Source organism: Oncorhynchus gorbuscha, linkage group LG12 (assembly GCF_021184085.1).
Source record: "Oncorhynchus gorbuscha isolate QuinsamMale2020 ecotype Even-year linkage group LG12, OgorEven_v1.0, whole genome shotgun sequence".
NCBI classification, from domain to species: Eukaryota; Metazoa; Chordata; class Actinopteri; order Salmoniformes; family Salmonidae; genus Oncorhynchus; species Oncorhynchus gorbuscha.
The window spans coordinates 73,361,477-73,387,983 of NC_060184.1; the positions used below are offsets into that span (position 1 = coordinate 73,361,477).

The window sequence follows — 26,507 nt, forward strand, 5'->3', positions numbered from 1 at the left end:
ATAGGATTTAGTTAGTAACGAACGGTTAAGAGACACAGTGGGAACAACTTTGCCCTCAGTGTCTAGTCATGAAGAACACTTTGTATTCTAGCCATCACGGTATCTAGCCCCGTCCAAAACATTTCTGAAATATGGCACTCAGGTCAGTTTTACAAATGCCTGCACGCTCTGCTATTCTATACCAATGAGCTTCTGACATAGATAGTAGCGGCTTGAAATAATTATACATTTGAAATAAGTGACATCTGGTGTGTCCTCTAAACTGAGTGCTCTAGTAATTGGCTATTAGTTAAGTTGAGGCACAGAGGCAGCCAGTCCACCACCGTTCAGATCTGTCTCCATGCAGGACTGGAATGTTTGGGAGTCCACATGGATCTAGATTTAGGCAGCGTTTCAATCACTAACCCAGCCCGGTCACAGAGTTTGTCCGCCCCGTTCGCCCCACGATAACACTAAGCTCCTTTGAGGGAGATCACTGACACACACACGTACGCACAAACACATAACTTTCGCGTTCCACTCTTGCCCCCTATAAACAAAGAGCAGGAAAGGCCCATTGGATTAGACTGGGACAGAAACCAAAGAAAATCTCAGATGACCAAGTTTCCTAGATGAGAATAAAGATGCTTCCTGACAAAAGGAATCTACAGATTGAAGCCCCAGAGAGAGAAAGCTGCAGCTGGAACAGGAATGATAACCTGAAAACCTTTTCCCCTGTTCCATCCATCTATCTTGTCTTTCAAAGACAAGGAAACAAACAAACATTCCCATACTGACTAAGGCATTTAGCCAAAGATGTTTTAGGGTCTTGTCTAGCTACCAGAGGCCCATGCAGATGAATAATTCTAGACTGTAATTGAAGGATCAGACGTAACTGAGGGAAGTCAACCAGCTGAGGGGGATTGACATTTAGATCGACTGGAACGACTCGATGTGGCTTTGCCGACGATACCTGCTATTGATTGAACAGGCACGTCGCTCGCATTCACTCGCTGTCGAACAAGTCATGAATCGTCCGTAAATCAGTGGCGACTTGCCAGCAGGTAGATTTACGGCCTCACACAGCTGCTGACAACCTTAAGGGATGGTTTAACAGAGCAGGAGTTGGTGTGGCGGGCGGGGCGGGGGCGTCACGCTGATGTGAACATCCTGTCTCAGGTGTCCAGTTTCCACTTATTCCCTGGGGAGACGCAGCGTTGACAAGCCAATAGGAGAAGCCGATAACGGATAGGTCAGGTTCTGTTTGTGTGGGGCAGGCTAGACTGTTATTGGTGTCACTGAGATGGTCATAGAGAGGTGTGAGAGAGACTGGGAAAGAGAGAATGAGAAAGGCCCTTCAGGCAATAAATTGCACCTCCATTGCAGTAGTGGTCTAGCAGTGGCCTGTGACCAGTGGAGGCTGCTGAGGGGAGGACGGTTCATAATAATGGCTGGAATGGAGCATATGGAATGGAATCAACCATGTGATTTCCAGACATTATTATGAACTGTCCTCCCCTCAGTAGCCTCCTCTGCCTGTAACTGTGTACAGGCCATAGTGGAGTGTTGAGGAGACAGTGAATGAGAGTGGAGGTACAGTGGTTCCTCCTTTAAAAGTTGCCTCATACAGCAGCACGTCAGCAGCATTCTACGGCACATTCTATGGCAGACATTTTTTTAATGTTAATGCAAGTTAGTGCTAGTTGGACCACCAGAGGGCAACTTTGAGAAGCATTTGATAGTCTCCCGTATCGGCATTACTAGAAAATTGAAAACCTTTTTTGTAATAACATAGTACATGGGGTTTATTTTAAAACATTTGACTTAACTAATGTGATATTATGGTGTTTCTATTCTGAAAAAAAGGAAAAATAAAACCCTCAGGGTTTCTGTTAGTCTGGAATGGAAAATATTGCGCTGTACAATGTGATGGTCAGGAGTATTCTATAGCATAAGAGGATTCTAAGTTAATATCTAAGGGGCATAACATTTCCACACCCTAATTGTAGTATAACCAATATTCATTTCGCCTATGGTCGGCCTACAGTATATCTAAACATATTTTTTTCAATGACGTGACTCTGCCAATAATTACATTAAGAGGATTGGAGGATTCTAAATGAATATCTAAGGGGCTTTTATATAATTCTAAATGAATTAATAATAATAATAATCGCTTTGTTTAAAAAGTAATGATATTTTGGAGATTTCGTTTTCATTTAACCTAGAGTGAGCGAGAAAAAGGCAGTTCTTGAACATGGGGTGAGACATTGTTATGCTGGTGAATGAGGACCCAAAAGCGACTTAACGAAAACAGAGTCTTTATTCCAGTATTTGACAAAAGTAATAATCCTGGATATATCAAGGAGAAAACAAAACAGGAAAAACTGAAATCCACTCGTCAGTAGCGAGGACTGACTGGAGACTCGACCATAGACTGCAGGTTGCTTCGGGAAGGCACCGACCGTAGCAGACTAAGACACCTGCTCACACGCAGCATCTGAAGAAGATAAAACACGACAGGGCGAGACAAGGACACAGAACAGCGAACATCATACAAGGATCCGACAAGGACAGAAGCGGAAAACAGAGGGAGAAATAGTGGCTCTAATCAGAGGGCAAAATAGGGGACAGGTGTGAAAAGAGTAAATGAGGTAGTTAAGGAGAATGAGGAACAGCTGGGAGCAGGAACATAACGATAGGGAGAGAGAGCGAGAGAGAGAGAGAGGGAGGGGAAGAGAGGGATAGAAAGAGGGAAAGAACCTAATAAGACCAGCAGAGGGAAACGAATAGAAGGGAAGCACAGAGACAAGACATGATAACCAATGACAAAACATGACAGACATTCTCACTAATTTGTAAATAAAGCCCGTTTGTTATTTAGAATTATTTATTTCTGGAGAAACCTAACTTGATTACAGTGGGGTTCAGGGGAGAGTTTACTGATTACTGAGCAACAGACTACATACTTACCAGAGACAGAAGAGGAAGCAAGACATCCCACTCCCTAATGTTTTCTGTTTCAATGGAAATCAATGAACTACATTAAGCAGACCTTCTATCACATTGGTGACTATAGGAGAGCCACCCCCTTAAGCAGACAATGGTAAACGGCCTGAGTAAACTATCTTCATTTATCCACCATCTTTGCTCTAACTAGCCATTAGAGATCATGTGACTGTGTGAGGGGTCATAACGGGTCATATGCTGAAAGGTTATAGCCTAGATGCTCTAAGACTGCAATTCAATCAAACTGGTAATTAACATTTTGACCACTCCACATGAACGATGGTTGCAGAGAGTGTGTGGTGCCCTTAACCCCAGTGGTGCCCTTAACCCCAGTGGTGCCCTTAACCCCAGTGGTGCCCTTAACCCCAGTGGTGCCCTTAACCCCAGTGATGCCCTTAACCCCCGTGGTACCCTTAACCCCAGTGATGCCCTTAACCCCAGTGGTGCCCTTAACCCCAGTGATGCCCTTAACCCCAGTGATGCCCTTAACCCCAGTGGTGCCCTTAACCCCAGTGGTGCCCTTAACCCCAGTGGTGCCCTTAACCCCAGTGGTGCCCTTAACCCCAGTGATGCCCTTAACCCCCGTGGTACCCTTAACCCCAGTGATGCCCTTAACCCCAGTGGTGCCCTTAACCCCAGTGATGCCCTTAACCCCAGTGATGCCCTTAACCCCAGTGGTGCCCTTAACCCCAGTGGTGCCCTTAACCCCAGTGGTGCCCTTAACCCCAGAGTGGTTAAATGTTTCAGGACACCGTTATTAGGGTTATTACCTGCTGCTCTCTTTGTGCCTTGTCTGTCAAAGACTTCTTTGTGCTCTTATCAATGAAGCCTTGTATGTATGTAAGGTTGCACAGCTTGAGATTTCAGTCATGCACAACAAAATGGAGATTCAGGCATATTATGGGTGGGAGAATAACTGTGTGTGTGTGTGTGTGTGTGCTTTGTACTCACATTTTATTGTTGCTTCAGTTAAATATTAAAATGTGTCTGTCTGTGTGTGGCAACAGATTTTCCAGGTGGCCTACGTCATCATCAAGGCAGCCAACTCTCCTCGTCCTGGTAACTGGGTGCTGGAGCGTTCAATGAACGGTGTGGATTACACACCCTGGCAGTACTACGCCATCAGCGACACAGAATGTCTGACCCGTTACAACATCACCCCCCGCCTCGGACCCCCCACCTACAAACGAGACGACGAGGTTATCTGTACATCTTACTACTCGCGGCTCGTACCCCTGGAGCACGGAGAGGTAGCTATCGATTTATTTCACCTTCACCACAGTGGTCTGAAACTCCCTGCCCGCCAGCCATATCAGGCTCATTAGCTGCACTTTGGTGGCCCACGGGTCAGGCGTTTGAAACCACTGTTTACTAGGTCCGACTTTTATTTACAGACCAGGGGTCTGTTCAGGATGAGCAACATCACAGAACTTTCATTGAATTGGGTAGAGAATTGGGTGTGAGCTCTATGTGGCATTCTCTGGCACCTGTAGTTCTGCCGGTGGATGACTCGAGTGTCCTCCAGACAATGAAAGCCTACTGGGCTAGTGTCACTCTAACCGAGGCAGAGACGTAATGAACGTCTGTGGTTAGGATACTCTGTAGTTACCCACAGCCCCTGACGGTGCATCTAAGTAGTTTAACAAGGAAGGTTAGACAAGGAGATGAAGCCACGTCAGAGTGTTGAGATGCACCCCAAACCTCACAGTGAGATCATCAATCTTCTCTTACATTGTTTAGCCTTGTGTTATGTTAACCCATGTCAGCTGCCTGAAAAGTCAGTCTGTGCGTTATATCAGGAAAGAAAGGGCAGTAATACACTCGATATCTGTTGTTCATTTTTGTCACTAGTCTTTGTTTGAAAACGTGTAAACGTAAAATGATCAACTGCATGCTCATGACTTTGATGTATTCATCTATATTTGGTCATGATGGTCCTTTGACATCATTGTCGATCCCCTGTTCAGATCCACACGTCTTTGATCAATGGGCGGCCCAGTGCTGACCAACTGACCTCAGAGTTGCTGGACTTCACCTCAGCCCGCTACATCCGCCTGCGTCTGCAGAGAATCCGCACGCTCAATGCCGACCTCATGACCCTGAGCTACCGCGACCCCAAGGAGGTGGACCCCATCGTCACCAGACGGGTACGAGTAATACACTTTTATGTTAAAGCACTGCTCCTAGCACTCACTGACTGTTCTGTTTTCTGTTTAAGTTAAACGGTGTGTTTAACCAAATGGGTCATTCATTCAAAATATGTGGTTGGAGTGTTGCCTTGAATAACTTTGTCAAAAGGTACATTTAGCATATTTATGGTTGGTTTTATCAAAAATGCTATTTGCAGCTGAACGTCTGAAATATTAGTTGATACGTCATTTGTCATTTCTCCTGGCTGATTTGAATGTTGTAACTTGATTGGCTTTGTATTCCGTTGAAGTCATGTCTTTCTAACTTGATTGGCGTTGTATGTTTGTGTCTCCTTGCAGTACTACTATTCAATCAAAGACATTTCAGTGGGTGGGATGTGCATCTGTTACGGACACGCCCAGAGCTGTCCCTGGGACCCCGTTGCCAAGGTAACACCAGGCCGTATTCAGTTTTGCCCATTCAGGCTCGGTGGCTGTCATTCAGCTTTTGTTTCATAATGCAGAGTGTATAACTGATTTACTGCCTTTCACATATTGTGTGTTAAAAAAATTCACATTTTGACTAAATGAAGCTCCTCTTATCGGGGTCAACATTGATTCATTACTGATCTGTTGTAATTGCTGTACACGCTTAATATAAAGAGTACTTTTATATCAAATGTATGCAATGCACGGTAGTAATACTTCTTTATTAGAAATATATTTGCCAAACTAATTTGTTTTATAAAGTGAAATGAGCAATCCCAGCACCCTCGCCCCTATGGTCCCTGGAGGAATGGTACGGTCCAACATTTGCTCAGTTGAATTGGTTGCCTTCCTCATTAAGGGCGAATGTTAAGTTAACGCGAGGATGAGAAAGTAAGTACTAAGGCCCTTTTCCCACTACAAGAGATGGAAGGAGAGTGTGACGAGTGGAATGCCGAAAGATACTTCTACTCTTCAATTCACATTACATCCTTACCTCACCTTGCATTGCCAAACAATATTCTTGGTGCGTGCGCAGCTCAATTTGACCATAAATATCACAGTAGCTAATAGCCAGTAAGCACAAACTATTTAACAATCTGAGCAACTTTTGCTCTGTAACATATTACACTATTTAATAATGCAACCAAGCCACATTACACTTAAATAATCCAACAATTCACAATTAAAGGGTTTATTTTCTTGCCGTACACATTAAATGAGCTGTCAATACACATAGCTAGCTAACTAACAACATGCTTCATGATCAAGTAACATTAGCATATCAATAATTGACCCCTCCCATACGAATATAAAAGTATTGTAACATTACAAGATAGTGTCATTCATATTATAAACTGGGTGGTTCGAGCCCTGAATTCTGATTGGCTGACAGCCGTGGTATATCAAACCGTATACCACGGGTATGACAAAACATTTATTTTTACTGCTCTAATTACGTTGGTAACCAGTTTATATTAGCAATAATGCACCTCTGGGGTTTGTGGTATATGGCCAATATACCACGGCTAAGGGCTGTATCCAGGCACTCCTCGTTGCGTTGTGCGTAAGAAAAGCCCTTAGCCGTGATATATTGGCCATATACCTCACCCCCTGCCTTACTTACTTGCCTAGTTAAATATAGGTTAAATAAAAAATAAATGATTGCTTAATTGTAATGTAGCTAGGCTACACAGCTAGGAAACTTTAGCTAGCAAGCTAGCTAGCTAAAAAACATAATTTCTTCATCCTTCTCACATCAACGTGGTGGCTGTTAGCTGAATGTTGACATTTAGCTGAACCATAGCTACACTGTACAAAAATAGAAACATCACATCTAAAGTGTTAAATAAATGTATTTAAAAATAAAAGATCCCAGAAATGTTTCAGATGCACAAAAAGCATGTTTCTCTCATATATTGTGCACAAATTTGTTTACTTCCCTGTTAGTGAGCCAAAATAATCCATCCACCTGACAAGTGTGGCATATCAAGAAGCTGATTAAACACCATGATCATTACACAGGTGGACCTTGTGCTGGGGACAATAAGAGGCCACTCTAAAATGTGCTGTTTTGTCACACAACACAATGCAACAGATATCTCAAGTTTTGAGGGAGTGTGCACTTGGCATGCTGACTGTAGGAATGTCCACCAGAGCTGTTGCCAGAAAATGTTATGTTAATTTCTCTACAATAACGTCATTTTTGAGAATTTGGCAATGTGTATGCCGTCGTGAGGGAGAGTGGTTTGCTGATGTCAACTTTGTGAACAGAGCGCCCCATGATGGCGGTGAGGTATTGGTATGGGCAGGCATAAGCAACGACAACGAACACAAATGCTTTTTATCGATGGCAATTTGAATGCACAAAAATACCGTGACGAGCTCCTGAGGCCCATTGTGAGGCCCAGGTGTCTGTGACCAATAAATGCATGTCTGTATTCCCAGTCATGTGAAATCCCTAGATTAGGGCCTAAGTAATTTATTTACATTGACTGATTTCCTCATAAGAACTGTAACTGCGTAAAATATTTTAAATTGTTGCATGTTGCGTTTATCTTTGTTCAGTATAGATCGGAGTGCTTAGTGCTTAAGTTACGTTAAAGAACAAACCAGGCTTCATTTTATCAATGTCTTGGAAGTCATTATGCCTATTTGAGGTAAAAGAAAATTGCCACATTGATAATACCCTGGGGAGTTGCTTCTTGCCTGGACCTGAGATTTATACACAGTTGATGTTTTAAAGCTACGGCGACAATTTCAGAATGTAACAAGCTATTACTACAATTTCAAGTACAAACTAAATAAAACAAGTCTAAAAAATATAAGGAAAATGTCTGTAAATTTTAGCTTTCAAAAACATTACAATTCTGTTTACAGTGTTTACACTTAGAGGGCGTGGAGACATGACAAGTTCACGTTGTTGTCACGTTCTGACCTTAGTTCTTTTATTTATATAGGCATAGCCCGGTGCGGTACATAGCAGCGCCTCGTATCGGCCGGGCTAGAGTGGGCATCGAGCCAGGTGCCATGAAGCCGGCTCAGCGCATCTGGTCTCCAGTGTGTCTCTTCGGGTACATGGCACCAGCCCTACGCATGGTGTCCCCGGTTCGCCAGCACAGCCCAGTGCGGGCTATTCCACCTCGCTGCACTGGCCTGGCTACGGGGAGCTTTCAACCCAGGTAGGGTTGGGCAGGCTCGGTGCTCGAGAACTCCAGTGCGCCTTCACGGTCCGGTCTATCCAGTGCCACCTCCACGCACCAGCCCTCCGGTGGCAGCCCCCCGCACCAGGCTGTACTCTGTATCCTCCCTACAGGTGCTCCCATCTGTCCTGAGCGGCCAGAGTCTCCCGTCTGTCCTGAGCTGCCAGAGTCTCCCGTCTGTCCTGAGCTGCCAGAGTCTCCCGTCTGTCCTGAGCTGCCAGAGTCTCCCGTCTGTCCTGAGCTGCCAGAGTCTCCCGTCTGTCCTGAGCTGCCAGAGTCTCCCGTCTGTCCTGAGCTGCCAGAGTCTCCAGTCTGTCCTGGGCTGCCAGAGTCTCCCGTCTGTCCTGAGCTGCCAGAGTCTCCCGTCTGTCCTGAGCTGCCAGAGTCTCCCGTCTGTCCTGAGCTGCCAGAGTCTCCCGTCTGTCCTGGGCTGCCAGAGTCTCCCGTCTGTCCTGGGCTGCCAGAGTCTCCCGTCTGTCCTGGGCTGCCAGAGTCTCCCGTCTGTCCTGGGCTGCCAGAGTCTCCCGTCTGTCCTGAGCTGCCAGAGTCTCCCGTCTGTCCTGAGCTGCCAGAGCCGCCCGTCTGTCCTGAGCTGCCAGAGTCGCCCGTCTGTCCAGGAGCTGCCAGAGCCGCCCGTCAGCCAGGAGCTGCCAGAGCCGTCAGTCAGCCAGGAGCTGCCAGAGTCTCCCGTACATTCCGGACCCGTTAGAGAGGCCGGAGGCGGGTAAAGAGGCGGAGAAGGACTATGGTGGAGTGGGGTCCACGTCCAGCGCCAGAGCCGCCACCGCGGACAGAAACCCACCCAGACCCTCCCCTATAGGTTTAGGTTTTGAGGCCGCACCTTTGGGGGGGGGGTACTGTCACGTTCTGACCTTAGTTCTTTTATTTATGTCTTTGTTTTAGTATGGTCAGGGCGTGATTTGTGTGGGTTGTCTATGCGTTTGGCCTGGTATGGTTCTCAATCAGAGGCAGGTGTCGTTAGTTGCCTCTGATTGAGAATCATACTTAGGTAGCCTTTTCCCACTTGTGTTTCGTGGGTGTTTATTTTCTGTTCTGTGTTTTATTTCACCGTTCAGGACTGTTCGTTTGTCGTTTTATTGTTTTTGTTTCAGTGTTCACTATTCGTATTAAAAATCAAGATGAACACTTAACACGCTGCGCTTTGGTCCTCTCCTTCATACGAAGACCGTTACAGTTGTAGTATTATGTGTAGCCGAAAAGTCCTGTGACCCTTCAACTCTCGCCACTTAGAAATGCATTCACGTTTCACACAGCGGTAAACACACACACATCGTGACATGACGTGCATACAACACACAAGTGTTACTTCACACCTCATATGGGACCAGTTGTTTGTCTGACAAGCAAAAATGAGGAAACCATTTGTCTGTGAGGTTGTGTGTGTGGTTGTGTGTGGTTGTGTATGTGGTTTTGTGTGTGGTTGTGTGTGTGGTTGTGTTTTGTGTGTGTGTGTGTGTGTGTGTCCCAGTTGACAATAGAACTAGAGCATAAGCATTGAATCAGTTGGTTCTTGAGGCTTCCTCTTCATCCATTCCTCTCTCTCTTTCGTCCCCTCAGAAGTTGCAGTGTGTATGTGAGCACAATACCTGTGGGGAGAGCTGTAATGAGTGTTGCCCTGGCTACCACCAGGAACCGTGGCAACCGGGAACCCTCTCCGATGGCAACACCTGCGAGAGTAAGCAGAACTTGGTCTTTATGGGCCTAAATAAAATATCATACTGTCAACGTTTGCCAGTTGTCACTCAGTAAACAAAGACAATGAAAATGACGTGCTGGATTTAGACTTGATTTAAAGTGTTCCAGATCAGATGAAATAACTTCTTAACGCTTTCAAGTGAAATCCACTCGCATGTCTCACCCATTCATTGACACACAAGACAGAGTTTTTGTTTCCTATCCCTATGGTGATGTTACCTAATTTAGTTTTATATCAATAGCTATTAAGCAGATTTTGCCAAGGGATTTTCCAAGCTTTTTATGAAAATGTGGTATTTTAAATCATCATCTCTCAGTTGTTTCAGCACCTTGACGAAATAGCACATACTGTGTTTACTCCGAGTGCAGAATAAAATAAAAAACTGAAAAGTTGGCATATATTCTCAATAATAAACGACCCTTCAACTACTCTCCCATTGAGGTGCATTAGAAGTTATCTGACCTGTATATGATCCTCCTCCACTAGAATGTAACTGCCACGACAAGGCCAACGACTGCTACTTTAACCAGACGGTGGCCAACCGCAAGATGAGCATGAACTCACATGGTGACTTCCATGGCGGGGGCGTTTGTATCAGCTGTACCCAGAACACGGCCGGTGTCAACTGTGAGGCCTGCGCAGATGGCTTCTACAGACCCAACAAGGTACTGTCCCCTCACTGACCCTGTAATTGGATGCCCTCTATGTGTCTCTATGTTCCCCGTAATCCAGTCCATCAATATGCTCCCTGTTTCCCAAGGACCCTGTGGTCTTCCTAAGTGGCATTTCTATGCACTGTTTTGTACATGCCCATTGTCTTTTGATTGGCTAATAAAATCGTTGTGTGTGCCTGATTACACACACTACCTAGTCTGGGATATGTGGCTCAGTGATAGACTAGAATTACTGTAGAATGCAGCTATTTGGATGTGATGGCCTTTGCTTGGATGGATCAATGGTGATTTATTAAACTTGTAATTGCAGTGTGTGCCTTGTGTGGAATGTGAATGGTCAGTTGTGTATTTGTTTCCTTCTGTGTGTGTGTGTGTGTGTGTGTGTGTGTGTGTGTGTGTGTGTGTGTGTGTGTGTGTGTGTGTGTGTGTGTGTGTGTGTGTGTGTGTGTGTGTGTGTGTGTGTGTGTGTGTGTGTGTGTGTGTGTGTGTGTGTGTGTGTGTGTGTGTGTGTGCCTTGCATGTGTGTAGGTGTCTCCGCACAATGAGAACCCATGTGTGGAGTGCAGCTGTGACATGAAGGGGTCTTTGACTCCTGCCTGTATCAGAGATGACAACCACGCCAAGCCTGAGAATGGTACAAAAACTCTATTCGTTACCTGCCATAACATGGCCTAGTGGTTAGAGTGTAGAGGCGGCAGCGTAGCCTAGTGGTTAGAGTGTAGAGGCGGCAGCGTAGCCTAGTGGTTAGAGTGTAGAGGCGGCAGCGTAGCCTAGTGGTTAGAGTGGTTAGAGGCGGCAGCGTAGCCTAGTGGTTAGAGTGTAGAGGCGGCAGCGTAGCCTAGTGGTGGTTAGAGTGGTTAGAGTGAGGCGGCAGCGTAGCCTAGTGGTTAGAGTGTCGAGGCGGCAGCGTAGCCTAGTGGTTAGAGTGGTTAGAGAGGCGGCAGCGTAGCCTAGTGGTTAGAGTGTAGAGGCGGCAGCGTAGCCTAGTGGTTAGAGTGTAGAGGCGGCAGCGTAGCCTAGTGGTTAGAGTGTAGAGGCGGCAGCGTAGCCTAGTGGTTAGAGTGTCGAGGCGGCAGCGTAGCCTAGTGGTTAGAGTGTCGAGGCGGCAGCGTAGCCTAGTGGTTAGAGTGTAGAGGCGGCAGCGTAGCCTAGTGGTTAGAGTGTAGAGGCGGCAGCGTAGCCTAGTGGTTAGAGTGTAGAGGCGGCAGCGTAGCCTAGTGGTTAGAGTGTCGAGGCGGCAGCGTAGCCTAGTGGTTAGAGTGTAGAGGCGGCAGCGTAGCCTAGTGGTTAGAGTGTAGAGGCGGCAGCGTAGCCTAGTGGTTAGAGTGTAGAGGCGGCAGCGTAGCCTAGTGGTTAGAGTGTCGAGGCGGCAGCGTAGCCTAGTGGTTAGAGTGTCGAGGCGGCAGCGTAGCCTAGTGGTTAGAGTGTAGAGGCGGCAGCGTAGTCTAGTGGTTAGAGTGTAGAGGCGGCAGCGTAGCCTAGTGGTTAGAGTGTAGAGGCGGCAGGGTAGCCTAGTGGTTATAGTGTAGAGGCGGCAGGGTAGCCTAGTGGTTAGAGTGTAGAGGGGGCAGCGTAGCCTAGTGGTTAGAGTGTCGAGGCGGCAGCGTAGCCTAGTGGTTAGAGTGTAGAGGCGGCAGCGTAGCCTAGTGGTTAGAGTGTAGAGGCGGCAGCGTAGCCTAGTGGTTAGAGTGTAGAGGCGGCAGCGTAGCCTAGTGGTTAGAGTGTAGAGGCGGCAGGGTAGCCTAGTGGTTAGAGCGTTGGACTAGCAACCGGAAGGTTGCAAGTTCAAACCCCTGAGCTGACAAGGTACAAATCTGTCGTTCTGCCCCTGAACAGGCAGTTAACCCACTGTTCCTAGGCTGTCATTGAAAATAAGAATTTATTCTTAACTGACTTGCCTCATTAAATAAAGGTCAAATAAATACATCTGTTAACGCCACCAATAACATTTGATTTTAACCCCAATAATGTTTGTTTTCAGCTTGTGTTAAAAACATACCTGCGTAGTTCAGTATAGGTCTGAATATCTACCAAAATCATTATGGGAGATGGGTGATAAGGACACTTTTATTTTTGTGATATTCAAGACTAGAGACACTACATGTACAGTAATTCAGAGTATATTATATTTAGCTGACAGTAACGTATCACAAATTCTCCATCTAAGTTTTGGACATAATGGCAAAACAATACATACTGAAATTACACTATAGAGCAATGTAGCGCATGTCCTGTAAGACCCTAGACTATACTATACTATAGGCTATATTATACTATACTATAGACTATGCTATGCTATAGACTATACCAGAGGTGGGCAAACTATATTATTTTGACTATACTATGCTATAGACTACACAATGGGTTCTAAAATTTGACAGAGGGGACGGGCCGGGCCATAGAGCATTACTAGGGAGTGTTTGGGCCGGACTATACTAAAGCATTTAATACTAAAGACATTAATGGTGACGTGAATACTATGCTATAGTGAAAATTAAAGTGAAATAAATAGAAATACGCGCTATACTCAACAACTATATACTATAGGTCAATGTGTTTTAGACTATGCTATGCCATCTATTATAGGAAACTATGGACATTGCTAGGGAAACTATACTAAAAATGCTATAGGCTATTTTTACTATAATTTGGACAAGTTATACTATACTACAGACTTACTAAAGCCTATATTATACTATACTATAGACTGTGTATGCTATAGACTACACTATACTTGACCTATGTCTGGACTATACTATACTATAGGCTATATTATACTATACTATAGACTATACTATGCTATAGACTATACTATACTATAGACTATACTGTGCTATAGGCTATATTATACTATACTATAGACTATACTATAGACTATATTATACTATACTACAGACTATACTATGCTATAGACTACACTATACTATAGACTATACTATGCTATAGGCTATATTATACTATACTATAGACTATGCTATGCTATAGACTACACTATACTATAGACTATACTATAGACTATACTATAGGCTATATTATACTATACTATAGACTATACTATGCTATAGACTACACTATACTATAGACTATACTATGCTATAGGCTATATTATACTATACTATAGACTATGCTATGCTATAGACTACACTATACTATAGACTATACTATAGACTATACTATAGGCTATATTATACTATACTATAGACTATACTATGCTATAGACTACACTATACTATAGACTATACTATGCTATAGGCTATATTATACTATACTATAGACTATACTATAGTATAGACTATATTATACTATACTACAGACTATACTATGCTATAGACTACACTATACTATAGACTATACTATCATATAGGCTATATTATACTATACTATAGACTATGCTATGCTATAGACTACACTATACTATAGACTATACTATACTATAGACTATACTATACTATAGGCTATATTATACTATACTATAGACTATACTATGCTATAGACTATACTATACTATAGACTATACTATACTATAGACTATTTTATACTATAGGCTATACTATACTATAGGCTATTCTATACTAGACACTATAATATAGGCTATACTATACTATAGACTATACTATGCTATAGACTATACTATACTATAGACTATACTATGCTATAGACTATTTTATACTATAGGCTATACTATACTATAGGCTATTCTATACTAGAGACTATACTATAGGCTATACTATTCTATAGGTTATACTATTCTATAGGCTATATTATACTGTAGGTTATACTATACCATACTCTATACTATTCTATAGACTATACTATAGGCTATACTATAGGCTATTCTGTGGGCTAATCTATACTATACTATATGATATACTATTCTATAGGCTATACACTATACTATACTATTCTTGTTATCTATTCAGGTATAAAGAGGACCTATACTATTAATAGCGACTTGGCGAAAACAGAGTCTTTAATCCAGTAAAGTAAATACAAACAAACAAAAATACTACTATACAAGTTTATACTATTGGCGATACTATACCATAGGCTATAGACAATACTATTATATAGGCTATTCTGTAGGCTATACTACAGTATAGACTATACTATTATGAAGGCTATACTATAGGCTATAGGCTATTCTATTATATAGGCTATACTATAGGCTATGCTATACTATAGGCTGTACATTCATATAGGTTATGCTATACTATAGCTGTACATTCATATAGGTTATGCTATACTATAGGCTATACATTACTATAGGCTTTACTATACTGTAGGATGTACTATACTATAGGCTATACTATAGGCTATACATTACTATAGGCTATACTATACTATAGGCTATACTATACTGTAGGATGTACTATACTATAGGCTATTCTATAGGCTATACTTTACTATAGGCTCTGCTGTAGGCTATTATATAGGCTATACTATTCTATTGGCTATACTATACAGTGTGTGCAAATGGCGTGAGGATGTAAAGGCAATAAATAGGCCATAGTAGCAAAGCAATTATAATTTAGCAAATTAACACTGGAATGATAGATGTGCAGATGATGATGTGCAAGTAGAAATACTGGTGTGCAAAAGAGCAAAAAAGTAAATAAAAACAATATAGGGATGAGGTAGGTAGATTGGATGGGCTATTTACAGATGGGCTGTGTACAGCTGCAGCGATCGGTTAGCTGCTCAGATAGTTGATGTTTAAAGTTAGCAAGGGAGATAAGAGTCTCCAACTTCAGCGGTTTTTGCAATTCGTTCCAGTCATTGGCAGCAGAGAACTGGAAGGAAAGGCGGCCAAAGGAGGTGTTGGCTTTGGGGATGACCAGTGAGATATCCCTGCTGGAGTGCGTGCTACGGGTGGGTGTTGTTATCGTGACCAGTGAGCTGAGATAAGGTGGAGCTTTACCTAGCATTGACTTATAGATGACCTGGAGCCAGTGGGTCTGGCGACGAATATGTAGTGAGGGCCAGCCGACGAGAGCATACATGTTGCCGTGTTGGGTGGTATATGTGATAGACTGCATCCAGTTTGCTGAGTAGAGTGTTGGAGGCTATTTTGTAAATGACATCGCCGAATTCGAGGATCGATAGGGGTTGCAAGAATGGCGGCGGATAATTTTAGAAAGAGAGGGTCCAGACTATACTATACTATTCTATGGGCTAAACTATTCTATATGCTATACTATTCTATAGGCTATACTATTCTATATGCTATTCTATATGCTATACTATTATATAGGCTATACTATTCTATAGGCTAAACTATTCTATAGGCTATACTATTCTATATGCTATACTATTATATAGGCTATACTATTATATAGGTTATACTATTCTTTTGGCTATACTATTTTATATACTATACTTTTATATAGGCTATACTATTTTATATACTATACTATTCTATAGGCTATACTATTATATAGGCTATACTATTCTATAAGCTATACTATTCTATATGCTATACTATTATATAGGCTATACTATTATATAGGTTATACTATTCTTTAGGCTATACTATTTTATATATACTATTTTATATACTATACTATTTTATATAGGCTATACTATTTTATATAGGCTATACTATTCTATATGCTATACTATTTTATAGGCTATACTATTCTTTTGGCTATACTATTTTATATACTATACTATTCTATAGGCTATACTATTCTATATGCTATACTATTATATAGGCTATACTATTCTATATGCTATACTATTATATAGGCTATACTATTTTTTGGCTATACTATTTATAGGCTATACTATTTTATATACTATTCTATAGGCTATACTATTATATAGGCTATACTATTCTATAGGCTATACTATACTATAGGCTATACTATTCTATATGCTATACTATTATATAGGCTATACTATTCTATATGCTATACTATTCTATAGGCTATACTATTTTATATATACTATACTATTCTATAGGCTATACTATACTATAGGCTATACTATTCTTTTGGCTATACTATTTTATATACTATACTATTCTATAGGCTATACTATTTTATATATACTATACTATTCTATAGGCTATACTATACTATAGGCTATACTATTCTTTTGGCTATACTATTTTATATACTATACTATTCTATAGGCTATACTATTCTATATGCTATACTATTCTATAGGCTATACTATTATATAGGCTTTACTATATATAGGCTATACTATTCTATAGGCTATACTATTCTATATGCTATACTATTCTATAGGCTATACTATTTTTATATACTATACTATTATATAGGCTATACTATTATATAGGCTATACTATTTTATATACTATACTATTATATAGGTTATACTATTATTTTAGCTATACTATTTGATATACTATACTATTATATAGGCTATACTATTATATAGGCTATACTATTCTATAGGCTATACTATTCTATATGCTATACTATTATATAGGCTATACTATTTTATATACTATACTATTATATAGGCTATACTATTATATAGGCTATACTATTCTTTAGGCTATACTATTTTATATACTATACTATTATATAGGTTATACTATTCTTTTGGCTATACTATTTTATATACTATACTATTCTATAGGCTATACTATTCTATATGCTATACTATTCTATAGGCTATACTATTTTTATATAGGCTATACTATTCTATAGGCTATACTATTCTACAGGCTATACTATTATATAGGCTTTACTATTCTATAGGCTATACTATTCTATAGGCTATACTATTATATAGGCTTTACTATTCTATAGGCTATAATATTCTATAGGCTATACTATTCTATAGGCTATGCTATTGTCTTTGTTAACTATACTGTCTTGACTGTGCTGTGTAGGTCTGAACCCAGGCCAGTGTCTGTGTATGGAGGGCTTTGCGGGCGAGCGCTGTGACCGCTGTGCCTTTGGCTACAGGGACTTCCCCCTGTGTTCACGCTGTGAGTGCAGTCTGGAGGGCAGCCTCAACATCGACCCCTGCACAGAGTGCATCTGCAAGGTAACACTGGGGAACACGGCGCTATGGGTTAACTGTGCTGTTAAAGTGGCTAATTTGGAATATGTGTGTATATGTGTGTGTGTGTGTGTGTAGGGGTCAGGTGTGGGGTTGTGTGCGTGTGTGTGTGTGTGGGAGGGGGTGTAACGGTGCACTTGCATGATGATTACCCATAATGTTCCTATAAAACCCCCTAACCTCCACTGTGTCTTTGTTGCAGGAGAACGTGATGGGGGCCAACTGTGACCTGTGTAAGCAGGGTTTCTTCAACCTGGAGGGCAGTGACCCAGAGGGCTGCACTGAGTGTTTCTGCTTCGGCGTGTCTGACGTGTGTGAGAGCTCTCCCTGGTCTATGTCTCAGGTAACATACAGCCACACCCACATCCAAATACATCCTCATTGTGAAATGTTTCTTTACACAAGAATATACAAACGATGCAGCAAACAACTCCAACAGTTCAGCATAGTTTTGGTGGGAGCCTTTAAAATATTTGATACTGTAGAACTCAATAACATATAACCAGTATATTGGATCGGCCTGTGATGTTGTCATGGCGAGTTTATAGAACAAATAATTCTCCTGGTCCCACAGACAGTGCACTCCAATGGATGGCTCCTTACCTCTGAAAGCGTCTCTGTCTACACGGCACCCCTCATAGATGAAGACAACAACCTCATCATCCCAAACATCACCATGATCCAAGCGTACCGTTTTGTTTCTACATGGGCCGCCCCAGAGTCCTTCCTGGGGAAAAGGGTACGTTTTGTTAGCATATACTGTACCTATGGAGTCCCCTATTCCTTTTCAGCTCAATGCTCCAGTGTCGTTAGCATTAGCTCTCTCATTTTGCTGTTCAGATAGCTAATGACCTGCATGTATTAGCTTCAAACAAATAGATTTTACAATCACCTCTCTCTCTTTCTTTTCTCTCTCTCTCTCTCTCTCTCTCTCTCTCTCTCTCTCTCTCTCTGTCTCTCTCTTGTATTTCTCTCTTTCATTCATTCTCTATTTTTCTCTCTCTCTCCCCCCCTCTCTCTGTCTCTCTTTCTCTTGCTACTCTATTTTTGTCTCTCTCTCTCCCCCTCTCTCTGTCTCTCTTTCTCTTGCTACTTTCATTATTCTCTTTTGTCTCTCCCCCCTCTCTCTGTCTCTCTTCTTTCTCTTGCTACTGTATTTTTGTCTCTCTCTCCCCCCTCTCTCTGTCTCTCTTTCTCTTGCTACTGTATTTTGTCTCTCTCTCCCCCCTCTCTCTGTCTCTCTTTCTCTTGCTACTGTATTTTTGTCTCTCTCCCCCCTCTCTCTGTCTCTCTTTCTCTTGCTACTGTATTTTTGTCTCTCTCTCCCCCCCTCTCTCTGTCTCTCTTTCTCTTGCTACTGTATTTTCTTGTCTCTCTCTCTCCCCCCTCTCTCTGTCTCTCTTTCTCTTGCTACTGTATTTTTGTCTCTCTCTCCCCCTCTCTCTGTCTCTCTTTCTCTTGCTACTGTATTTTTGTCTCTCTCTCCCCCCTCTCTCTGTCTCTCTTTCTCTTGCTACTGTATTTTTGTCTCTCTCCCCCCCTCTCTGTCTCTCTTTCTCTTGCTACTGTATTTTTGTCTCTCTCTCCCCCTCTCTCTGTCTCTCTTTCTCTTGCTACTGTATTTTTGTCTCTCTCTCCCCCTCTCTCTGTCTCTCTTTCTCTTGCTACTGTATTTTTGTCTCTCTCTCCCCCTCTCTCTGTCTCTCTTTCTCTTGCTACTGTATTTTTGTCTCTCTCTCCCCCTCTCTCTGTCTCTCTTTCTCTTGCTACTGTATTTTTGTCTCTCTCTCTCTGTCCCCTCTCTCTGTCTCTCTTTCTCTTGCTACTGTATTTTTGTCTCTCTCTCCCCCTCTCTCTGTCTCTCTTTCTCTTGCTACTGTATTTTTGTCTCTCTCCCCCCTCTCTCTGTCTCTTTCTCTTGCTACTGTATTTTTGTCTCTCTCTCTCCCCCTCTCTCTGTCTCTCTTTCTCTTGCTACTGTATTTTTGTCTCTCTCCCCCCTCTCTCTGTCTCTCTTTCTCTTGCTACTGTATTTTTGTCTCTCTCTCCCCCTCTCTCTGTCTCTCTTTCTCTTGCTACTGTATTTTTGTCTCTCTCTCCCCTCTCTCTGTCTCTCTTTCTCTTGCTACTGTATTTTTGTCTCTCTCTCCCCCCTCTCTCTGTCTCTCTTTCTCTTGCTACTGTATTTTTGTCTCTCTCTCCCCCTCTCTCTGTCTCTCTTTCTCTTGCTACTGTATTTTTGTCTCTCTCTCCCCCTCTCTCTGTCTCTCTTTCTCTTGCTACTGTATTTTTGTCTCTCTCTCCCCCTCTCTCTGTCTCTCTTTCTCTTGCTACTGTATTTTTGTCTCTCTCTCTCTCTCCCCCCTCTCTCTGTCTCTCTTTCTCTTGCTACTGTATTTTTGTCTCTCTCTCCCCCCCCTCTCTCTGTCTCTCTTTCTCTTGCTACTGTATTTTTGTCTCTCTCTCCCCCCTCTCTCTGTCTCTCTTTCTCTTGCTACTGTATTTTTGTCTCTCTCTCTCCCCTCTCTCTGTCTCTCTTTCTCTTGCTACTGTATTTTTGTCTCTCTCTCCCCCCTCTCTCTGTCTCTCTTTCTCTTGCTACTGTATTTTTGTCTCTCTCCCCCTCTCTCTGTCTCTCTTTCTCTTGCTACTGTATTTTTGTCTCTCTCTCCCCTCTCTCTGTCTCTCTTTCTCTTGCTACTGTATTTTTGTCTCTCTCTCCCCTCTCTCTGTCTCTCTTTCTCTTGCTACTGTATTTTTGTCTCTCTCTCCCCCTCTCTCTGTCTCTCTTTCTCTTGCTACTGTATTTTTGTCTCTCTCTCCCCCTCTCTCTGTCTCTCTTTCTCTTGCTACTGTATTTTTGTCTCTCTCTCCCCCCCTCTCTCTGTCTCTCTTTCTCTTGCTACTGTATTTTTGTCTCTCTCTCCCCCCCTCTCTCTGTCTCTCTTTCTCTTGCTACTGTATTTTTGTCTCTCTCTCCCCCTCTCTCTGTCTCTCTTTCTCTTGCTACTGTATTTTTGTCTCTCTCTCCCCCTCTCTCTGTCTCTCTTTCTCTTGCTACTGTATTTTTGTCTCTCTCTCCCCCTCTCTCTGTCTCTCTTTCTCTTGCTACTGTATTTTTGTCTCTCTCTCCCCCTCTCTCTGTCTCTCTTTCTCTTGCTACTGTATTTTTTGTCTCTCTCTCTCCCCTCTCTCTGTCTCTCTTTCTCTTGCTACTGTATTTTTGTCTCTCTCCCCCTCTCTCTGTCTCTCTTTCTCTTGCTACTGTATTTTTGTCTCTCTCTCTCCCCTCTCTCTGTCTCTCTTTCTCTTGCTACTGTATTTTTGTCTCTCTCCCCCCCTCTCTCTGTCTCTCTTTCTCTTGCTACTGTATTTTTGTCTCTCTCTCCCCCTCTCTCTGTCTCTCTTTCTCTTGCTACTGTATTTTTGTCTCTCTCCCCCCTCTCTCTGTCTCTCTTTCTCTTGCTACTGTATTTTTGTCTCTCACTCTCCCCCTCTCTCTGTCTCTCTTTCTCTTGCTACTGTATTTTTGTCTCTCTCTCTCCCTGAAACGATTATATTTCCACTCGTCCTGTTCTATCCTCCCACTGTGTGTTAACACAGGGTGCCCTGTAATTATAGTCAAGCAGGGCCAGGCACTTTATTCATCCCTGAGTTAATGATGTTCCACTCATTAGAAGCCTGTCTAATATGTTTGCTACCCCTTAGTCCCTCGGGTGATTACAGTTAATTCATTCATTAAAATGAGTCATTATCTTTGGCATGTCCTTAATATTGGGTGGGAGGGAGAGATAAAGATAGGGGCAGTGTTTATCCTGAAGGGACAGATTTCATGGCAATATTTAGTGTGACGAATTTCCACTATTGCATATTTGCTGTAAGTACTGTTTTCTTGAGTGTAACACTTTTTCCAATGTTCTCTGTTCCCTTTTGTCATCGCTATGTGAAGCTGACATCGTACGGAGGGTTTTTGAGCTACAGTGTGGCATATGATGTTTCAGTGGACAACGTGGACAGGTCTCTGCCGTCACAGTTTGATTTGATCATCGAGGTAAGCTACTATTGGGCTAACTAAATATTGGGCTAACAGATATTGGGCTAACTAAATATTGGGCTAACAGATATTGGGCTAACAGATATTGGGCTAACTAAATATTGGGCTAACAGATATTGGGCTAACAGATATTGGGCTAACTAAATATTGGGCTAACAGATATTGGGCTAACTAAATATTGGGCTAATAGATATTGGGCTAACTAAATATTGGGCTAATAGATATTGGGCTAATAGATATTGGGCTAATAGATATTGGGCTAACTAAATATTGGGCTAATAGATATTGGGCTTAGTAAATATTGGGCTTAGTAAATATTGGGCTAATAGATATTGGGCTAATAGATATTGGGCTAACTAAATATTGGGCTAATAGATATTGCGCTAACTAAATATTGGGCTAATCGATATTGGGCTAACTAAATATTGGGCTAATAGATATTGGGCTAACTAAATATTGGGCTAATCGATATTGGGCTAACTAAATATTGGGCTAATAGATATTGGGCTAACAGATATTGGGCTAACAGATATTGGGCTAATAGATATTGGGCTAACTAAATATTGGGCTAACTATTGGGCTTACAGGTAGAATAGCGTTTAGAGAGGCTGCTGGTTTAAAATCCTAGATGCCATTACCTGCCACTTAACCCCCCCCCCCCCCCCCCCCCCGACAACAGCTCCACGGGCGCCCAGTGTGGCAGCCCCCCGCACCTCTCCAAAACCTCTATATGTGTGTGTTTGTCCTGTATGTGTGTCTGTCAGAGGGGTTGGGTTAAATGTGGAAGTCAAATTTCGTTTGGACCTTGTGGGCAATTGACCAATAAAGAGATCTGATCTTATCATTTTCAACCTGGCTATGGTGTTAGCGGTATGGAAGTGCAATGGAAAGCAAGACTAACTAAAAACCTTCCCAATGGGCACAGACGTCAGTTCAACGTCTATTTTTGATTTACATTGGGTTGAGTTGTCAACTAACGTGGGTTCAACGTGAAATCCTCCAAAAAATGCACCATGACATTGGATTTAGGTTAAAAGTTGAGTGGAAAAAAATACTAAATTCACGTAAATTCCCAAGATTGGATTTTTGCAAATCCAATCTTGATTCAGTGTCATCACATACATTATTTTTGTTATTGAAGTGACGTGGAAACAACGTTGATTCAACCAGTTTTTTTCCCAGTGGGTAATTTATAAGAAACCTCTAGCCCCTAGCCCTTCAGTGATTGCAGACCTGAAGGAGTCATATAGATGATTGCAGACCTGAAGGAGTCATATAGATGATTGCAGACCTGAAGGAGTCATATAGATGATTGCAGACCTGAAGGAGTCATATAAATGATTGCAGACCTGAAGGAGTCATATAGATGATTGCGGACCTGAAGGAGTCATATAGATGATTGCGGACCTGAAGGAGTCATATAGATGATTGCAGACCTGAAGGAGTCATATAGATGATTGCAGACCTGAAGGAGTCATATAGATGATTGCAGACCTGAAGGAGTCATATAAATGATTGCAGACCTGAAGGAGTCATATAAATGATTGCAGACCTGAAGGAGTCATATAGATGATTGCGGACCTGAAGGAGTCATATAGATTGCAGAATCATCCCAGCCTAAATGTATAACTATTCTTAAGGGTTAAGTACACCAACCCCTGAACCTACATCAGGTCATCATTGTCAATCAAAATGTGTTGCTAACTACCTTGTTTGGATGTGTCACCAGGGTAATGGGAGGACCCTGCATCAGATGCCCCCCAGGCAGCTCTTGTTGACGCCCCTGAACGAGCAGCGTGTTTCTGTGCAGCTCTTGCCACAGGGCTTCGTAGACCTGCACACAGGTCAGAGGGTGGACAGGGACGAGCTGATGACTGCACTGGCCGACGTGGCCGGGCTGAGGATCAGAGGTCACCTCAATGCCAGTGCAGAGGGGGAACTCAGATTGAGCACTGTATCTCTGGACATGGTAGACATCAATTCTACTAACACAGTCCAGGCCCGGGACGTGGAGCAGTGTGAGTGTCCCTTGGGCTACTCTGGCACATCCTGTGAGGTAAAAACCCATGTCATGTGACGGTGGCCAGATTGATACTGTTTACAACTGTAGGGAGTCTAGTCTAGTTTGTTAATGATTTGAGCTGTGTCCATTGTAAAAGCAAAGCTCATTAGGTTTTTCAGTTGGCTTGGTTAGTTAGAAGAAGAGCATGGTGGTAGAAGAAGAGCATGGTGTTAGCAACAATGTTGCGGGTTCAATTCCCACATAACCCACATATTTTTGAATACGTGTTTACTATGTGTCACTTCAGGTAAACACAACTGCTAAATGATCATGTTATAGTTGTCTTTGTGTTTGTAGTACTGTGTGTATGGATTCAGAGGAGGCTGGTGGGAGGAGCTATAGGAGGACGGGCTCATTGTTAATGGCTGGAATGGAATGAATGAAACGGTATCAAACACATCAAACATATGGAAACCAGGTTTGACTCTGTTCCAATTATTCCATTCCAGCCAATACAGTGAGCCCGCCCTCCTATAGTTCCACCCACCAGCCTCCTCTGTCTGGATTATATCATGTCATATGAGCCACACAATCTGAGTACCTGTGCTTACTGTATGTGACTTTGGGTAAAAGTGACCACTAAATGATGTTATTGTTGTTCTCTCTGTGTTTGTAGACCTGTTCATCTGGGTTCTATCGCCTCGGGGGGATCCTGTTCGGAGGCAACTGTCTCCAGTGTGAGTGTAACAACCATGCTACGGAATGTGACATCAACAGAGTGTGTCTGGTGAGTCCTCTATCTGCAGCGTGTCATGTTTAGACAGCGGGAGGCATAGACATAGATATATGACACATAGATTTCCCATACGTGTACAGCTATGGCTTGTTTGTTGACTCGAAGCGTGATCTCAACTTCTGCCACCACTATCTGTGTAAAATAAGGACGTAATCTCATCTAGCTATTTATCTGATCCTAACATCTGCACTAGATAACCTCTGAACCAGTCAGAGCTTCACTTCGCAGTTAGAGGCTACAGCACACCAATGAGCAAACCCCCAGTAGGAAGCTTCCTGGCTTGAGCTGTGTTTGTTGACAGTCATATGATGAATCACTCTTCTATGCAGCATCTGAAAGGGCATCCTATTGCTAAATTAGTTTTTCATTGATTTTAGATTTTTTTTTGCCTTTATTTAACTAGGCAAGTCAGGTAGTGCACTACTATATAGTGCACTACTTTTGGCTAGAGCCATATCCTATCCCCTATGTAGTGCACTAAATTATAGAGAATAGGGTGCCACTTTGGACTGTGTTTCAACTGAATTCTTTGCTTTATTGGATGACAAGTTAATGCTGTGTTAGGCGTTTAAATGGCAGTGATTATCCAATGGCTACTGCCAGGCATCCGTTCTGTCAATATTCTATGTCAATCAAAAGACATGCTAAAGCTACTACATTCAATTGCAGTAGTGAAAATGCTTCACATTGATGTGGTTAGGTTTAGCAGTTAGGTTTAGTGGTTAGGTTTAGCGGTTAGGTTTAGTGGTTAGGTTTAGCGGTTAGGTTTAGTGGTCAGGTTTAGCGGTTAGGTTTAGCGGTTAGGTTTAGTGGTTAGGTTTAGCGGTTAGGTTTAGTGGTTAGGTTTAGCGGTTAGGTTTAGTGGTTAGGTTTAGCGGTTAGGTTTAGTGGTTAGGTTTAGCGGTTAGGTTTAGTGGTTAGGTTTAGCGGTTAGGTTTAGCGGTTAGGTTTAGCGGTTTGGTTTATCAGTCAGGTTTAGCGGTCAGGTTTAGCGGTTTGGTTTAGCAGTCAGGTTTAGTGGTTTGGTTTAGCAGTCAGGTTACCAATTTGGTTTATCAGTCAGGTTTTGCGGTCAGGTTTAGCGGTTTTGTTTAGCAGTCAGGTTTAGCGGTTTTATTTTTGCAGTCAGGTTTAGCGGTTTTGTTTAGCAGTCAGGTTTAGCAGTTTTATTTTTGCAGTCAGGTTTAGCGGTTTGGTTTAGCAGTTAGGTTTAGTGATTTGGTTTAGCAGTCAGGTTTAGCAGTTAGGTTTAGTGATTTGGTTTAGCAGTCAGGTTTAGCGGTTAGGTTTAGCGGTTTAACAGTTAGGTTTAGCGGTTTGGTTTATCAGTCAGGTTTAGTGATTTGTTTATCAGTCAGGTTTAGCGGTCAGGTTTAGCGGTTTGGTTTAGCGGTTTGGTTTAGCGGTTAGGTTTAGCAGTTTGGTTTAGCGGTTAGGTTTAGCAGTTTGGTTTAGCGGTTAGGTTTAGCAGTCAGGTTTAGCGGTTAGGTTTAGCAGTTAGGTTTAGCAGTCAGGTTTAGCAGTCAGGTTTAGCAGTTAGGTTTAGCAGTCAGGTTTAGTGGTTAGGTTTAGCAGTTAGGTTTAGCAGTCAGGTTTTGTGGTTAGGTTTAGCGGTTTGGTTTAGCAGTCAGGTTTAGCTGTTTGGTTTAGCAGTTAGGTTTAGCAGTTTGGTGCACTTAAAGGGATAGTTCACTTTTTATGAGCTTTATTTTTGACTTACCTAGGGTGTTTATCCAAACAGTTTTTAAAAAGTGGGAAATAATCTAAAACGTCCACTGCCATGTTAACTATCCCATTAACAGTGGATGTTGAGACGTCTCTAAAACGTCCACTGCCATGTTAACTATCCCATTAACAGTGGATGTTGAGACGTCTCTAAAACGTCCACTGCCATGTTAACTATCCCATTAACAGTGCACGT

At 42.5% G+C, this 26,507-nt stretch overlaps 1 protein-coding gene across 1 annotated transcript in view; it reads left to right on the forward strand.

Annotated features, from left to right (window-relative positions):
• LOC123990421 (laminin subunit alpha-1-like) overlaps window positions 1–26,507 on the forward strand; it is a 91,934-nt gene that overhangs the window by 17,678 nt on the left and 47,749 nt on the right. Inside the window, exons 4-15 of the mRNA XM_046290969.1 lie at window positions 3,996–4,238; window positions 4,956–5,135; window positions 5,478–5,567; window positions 9,884–10,001; window positions 10,509–10,687; window positions 11,225–11,330; window positions 17,562–17,719; window positions 17,937–18,077; window positions 18,309–18,473; window positions 21,684–21,785; window positions 23,518–23,844; window positions 24,467–24,577. Of these exons, the coding sequence (XP_046146925.1) occupies window positions 3,996–4,238; window positions 4,956–5,135; window positions 5,478–5,567; window positions 9,884–10,001; window positions 10,509–10,687; window positions 11,225–11,330; window positions 17,562–17,719; window positions 17,937–18,077; window positions 18,309–18,473; window positions 21,684–21,785; window positions 23,518–23,844; window positions 24,467–24,577 (1,920 nt within the window). The remainder of the gene's footprint in view (window positions 1–3,995; window positions 4,239–4,955; window positions 5,136–5,477; window positions 5,568–9,883; window positions 10,002–10,508; window positions 10,688–11,224; window positions 11,331–17,561; window positions 17,720–17,936; window positions 18,078–18,308; window positions 18,474–21,683; window positions 21,786–23,517; window positions 23,845–24,466; window positions 24,578–26,507) is intronic.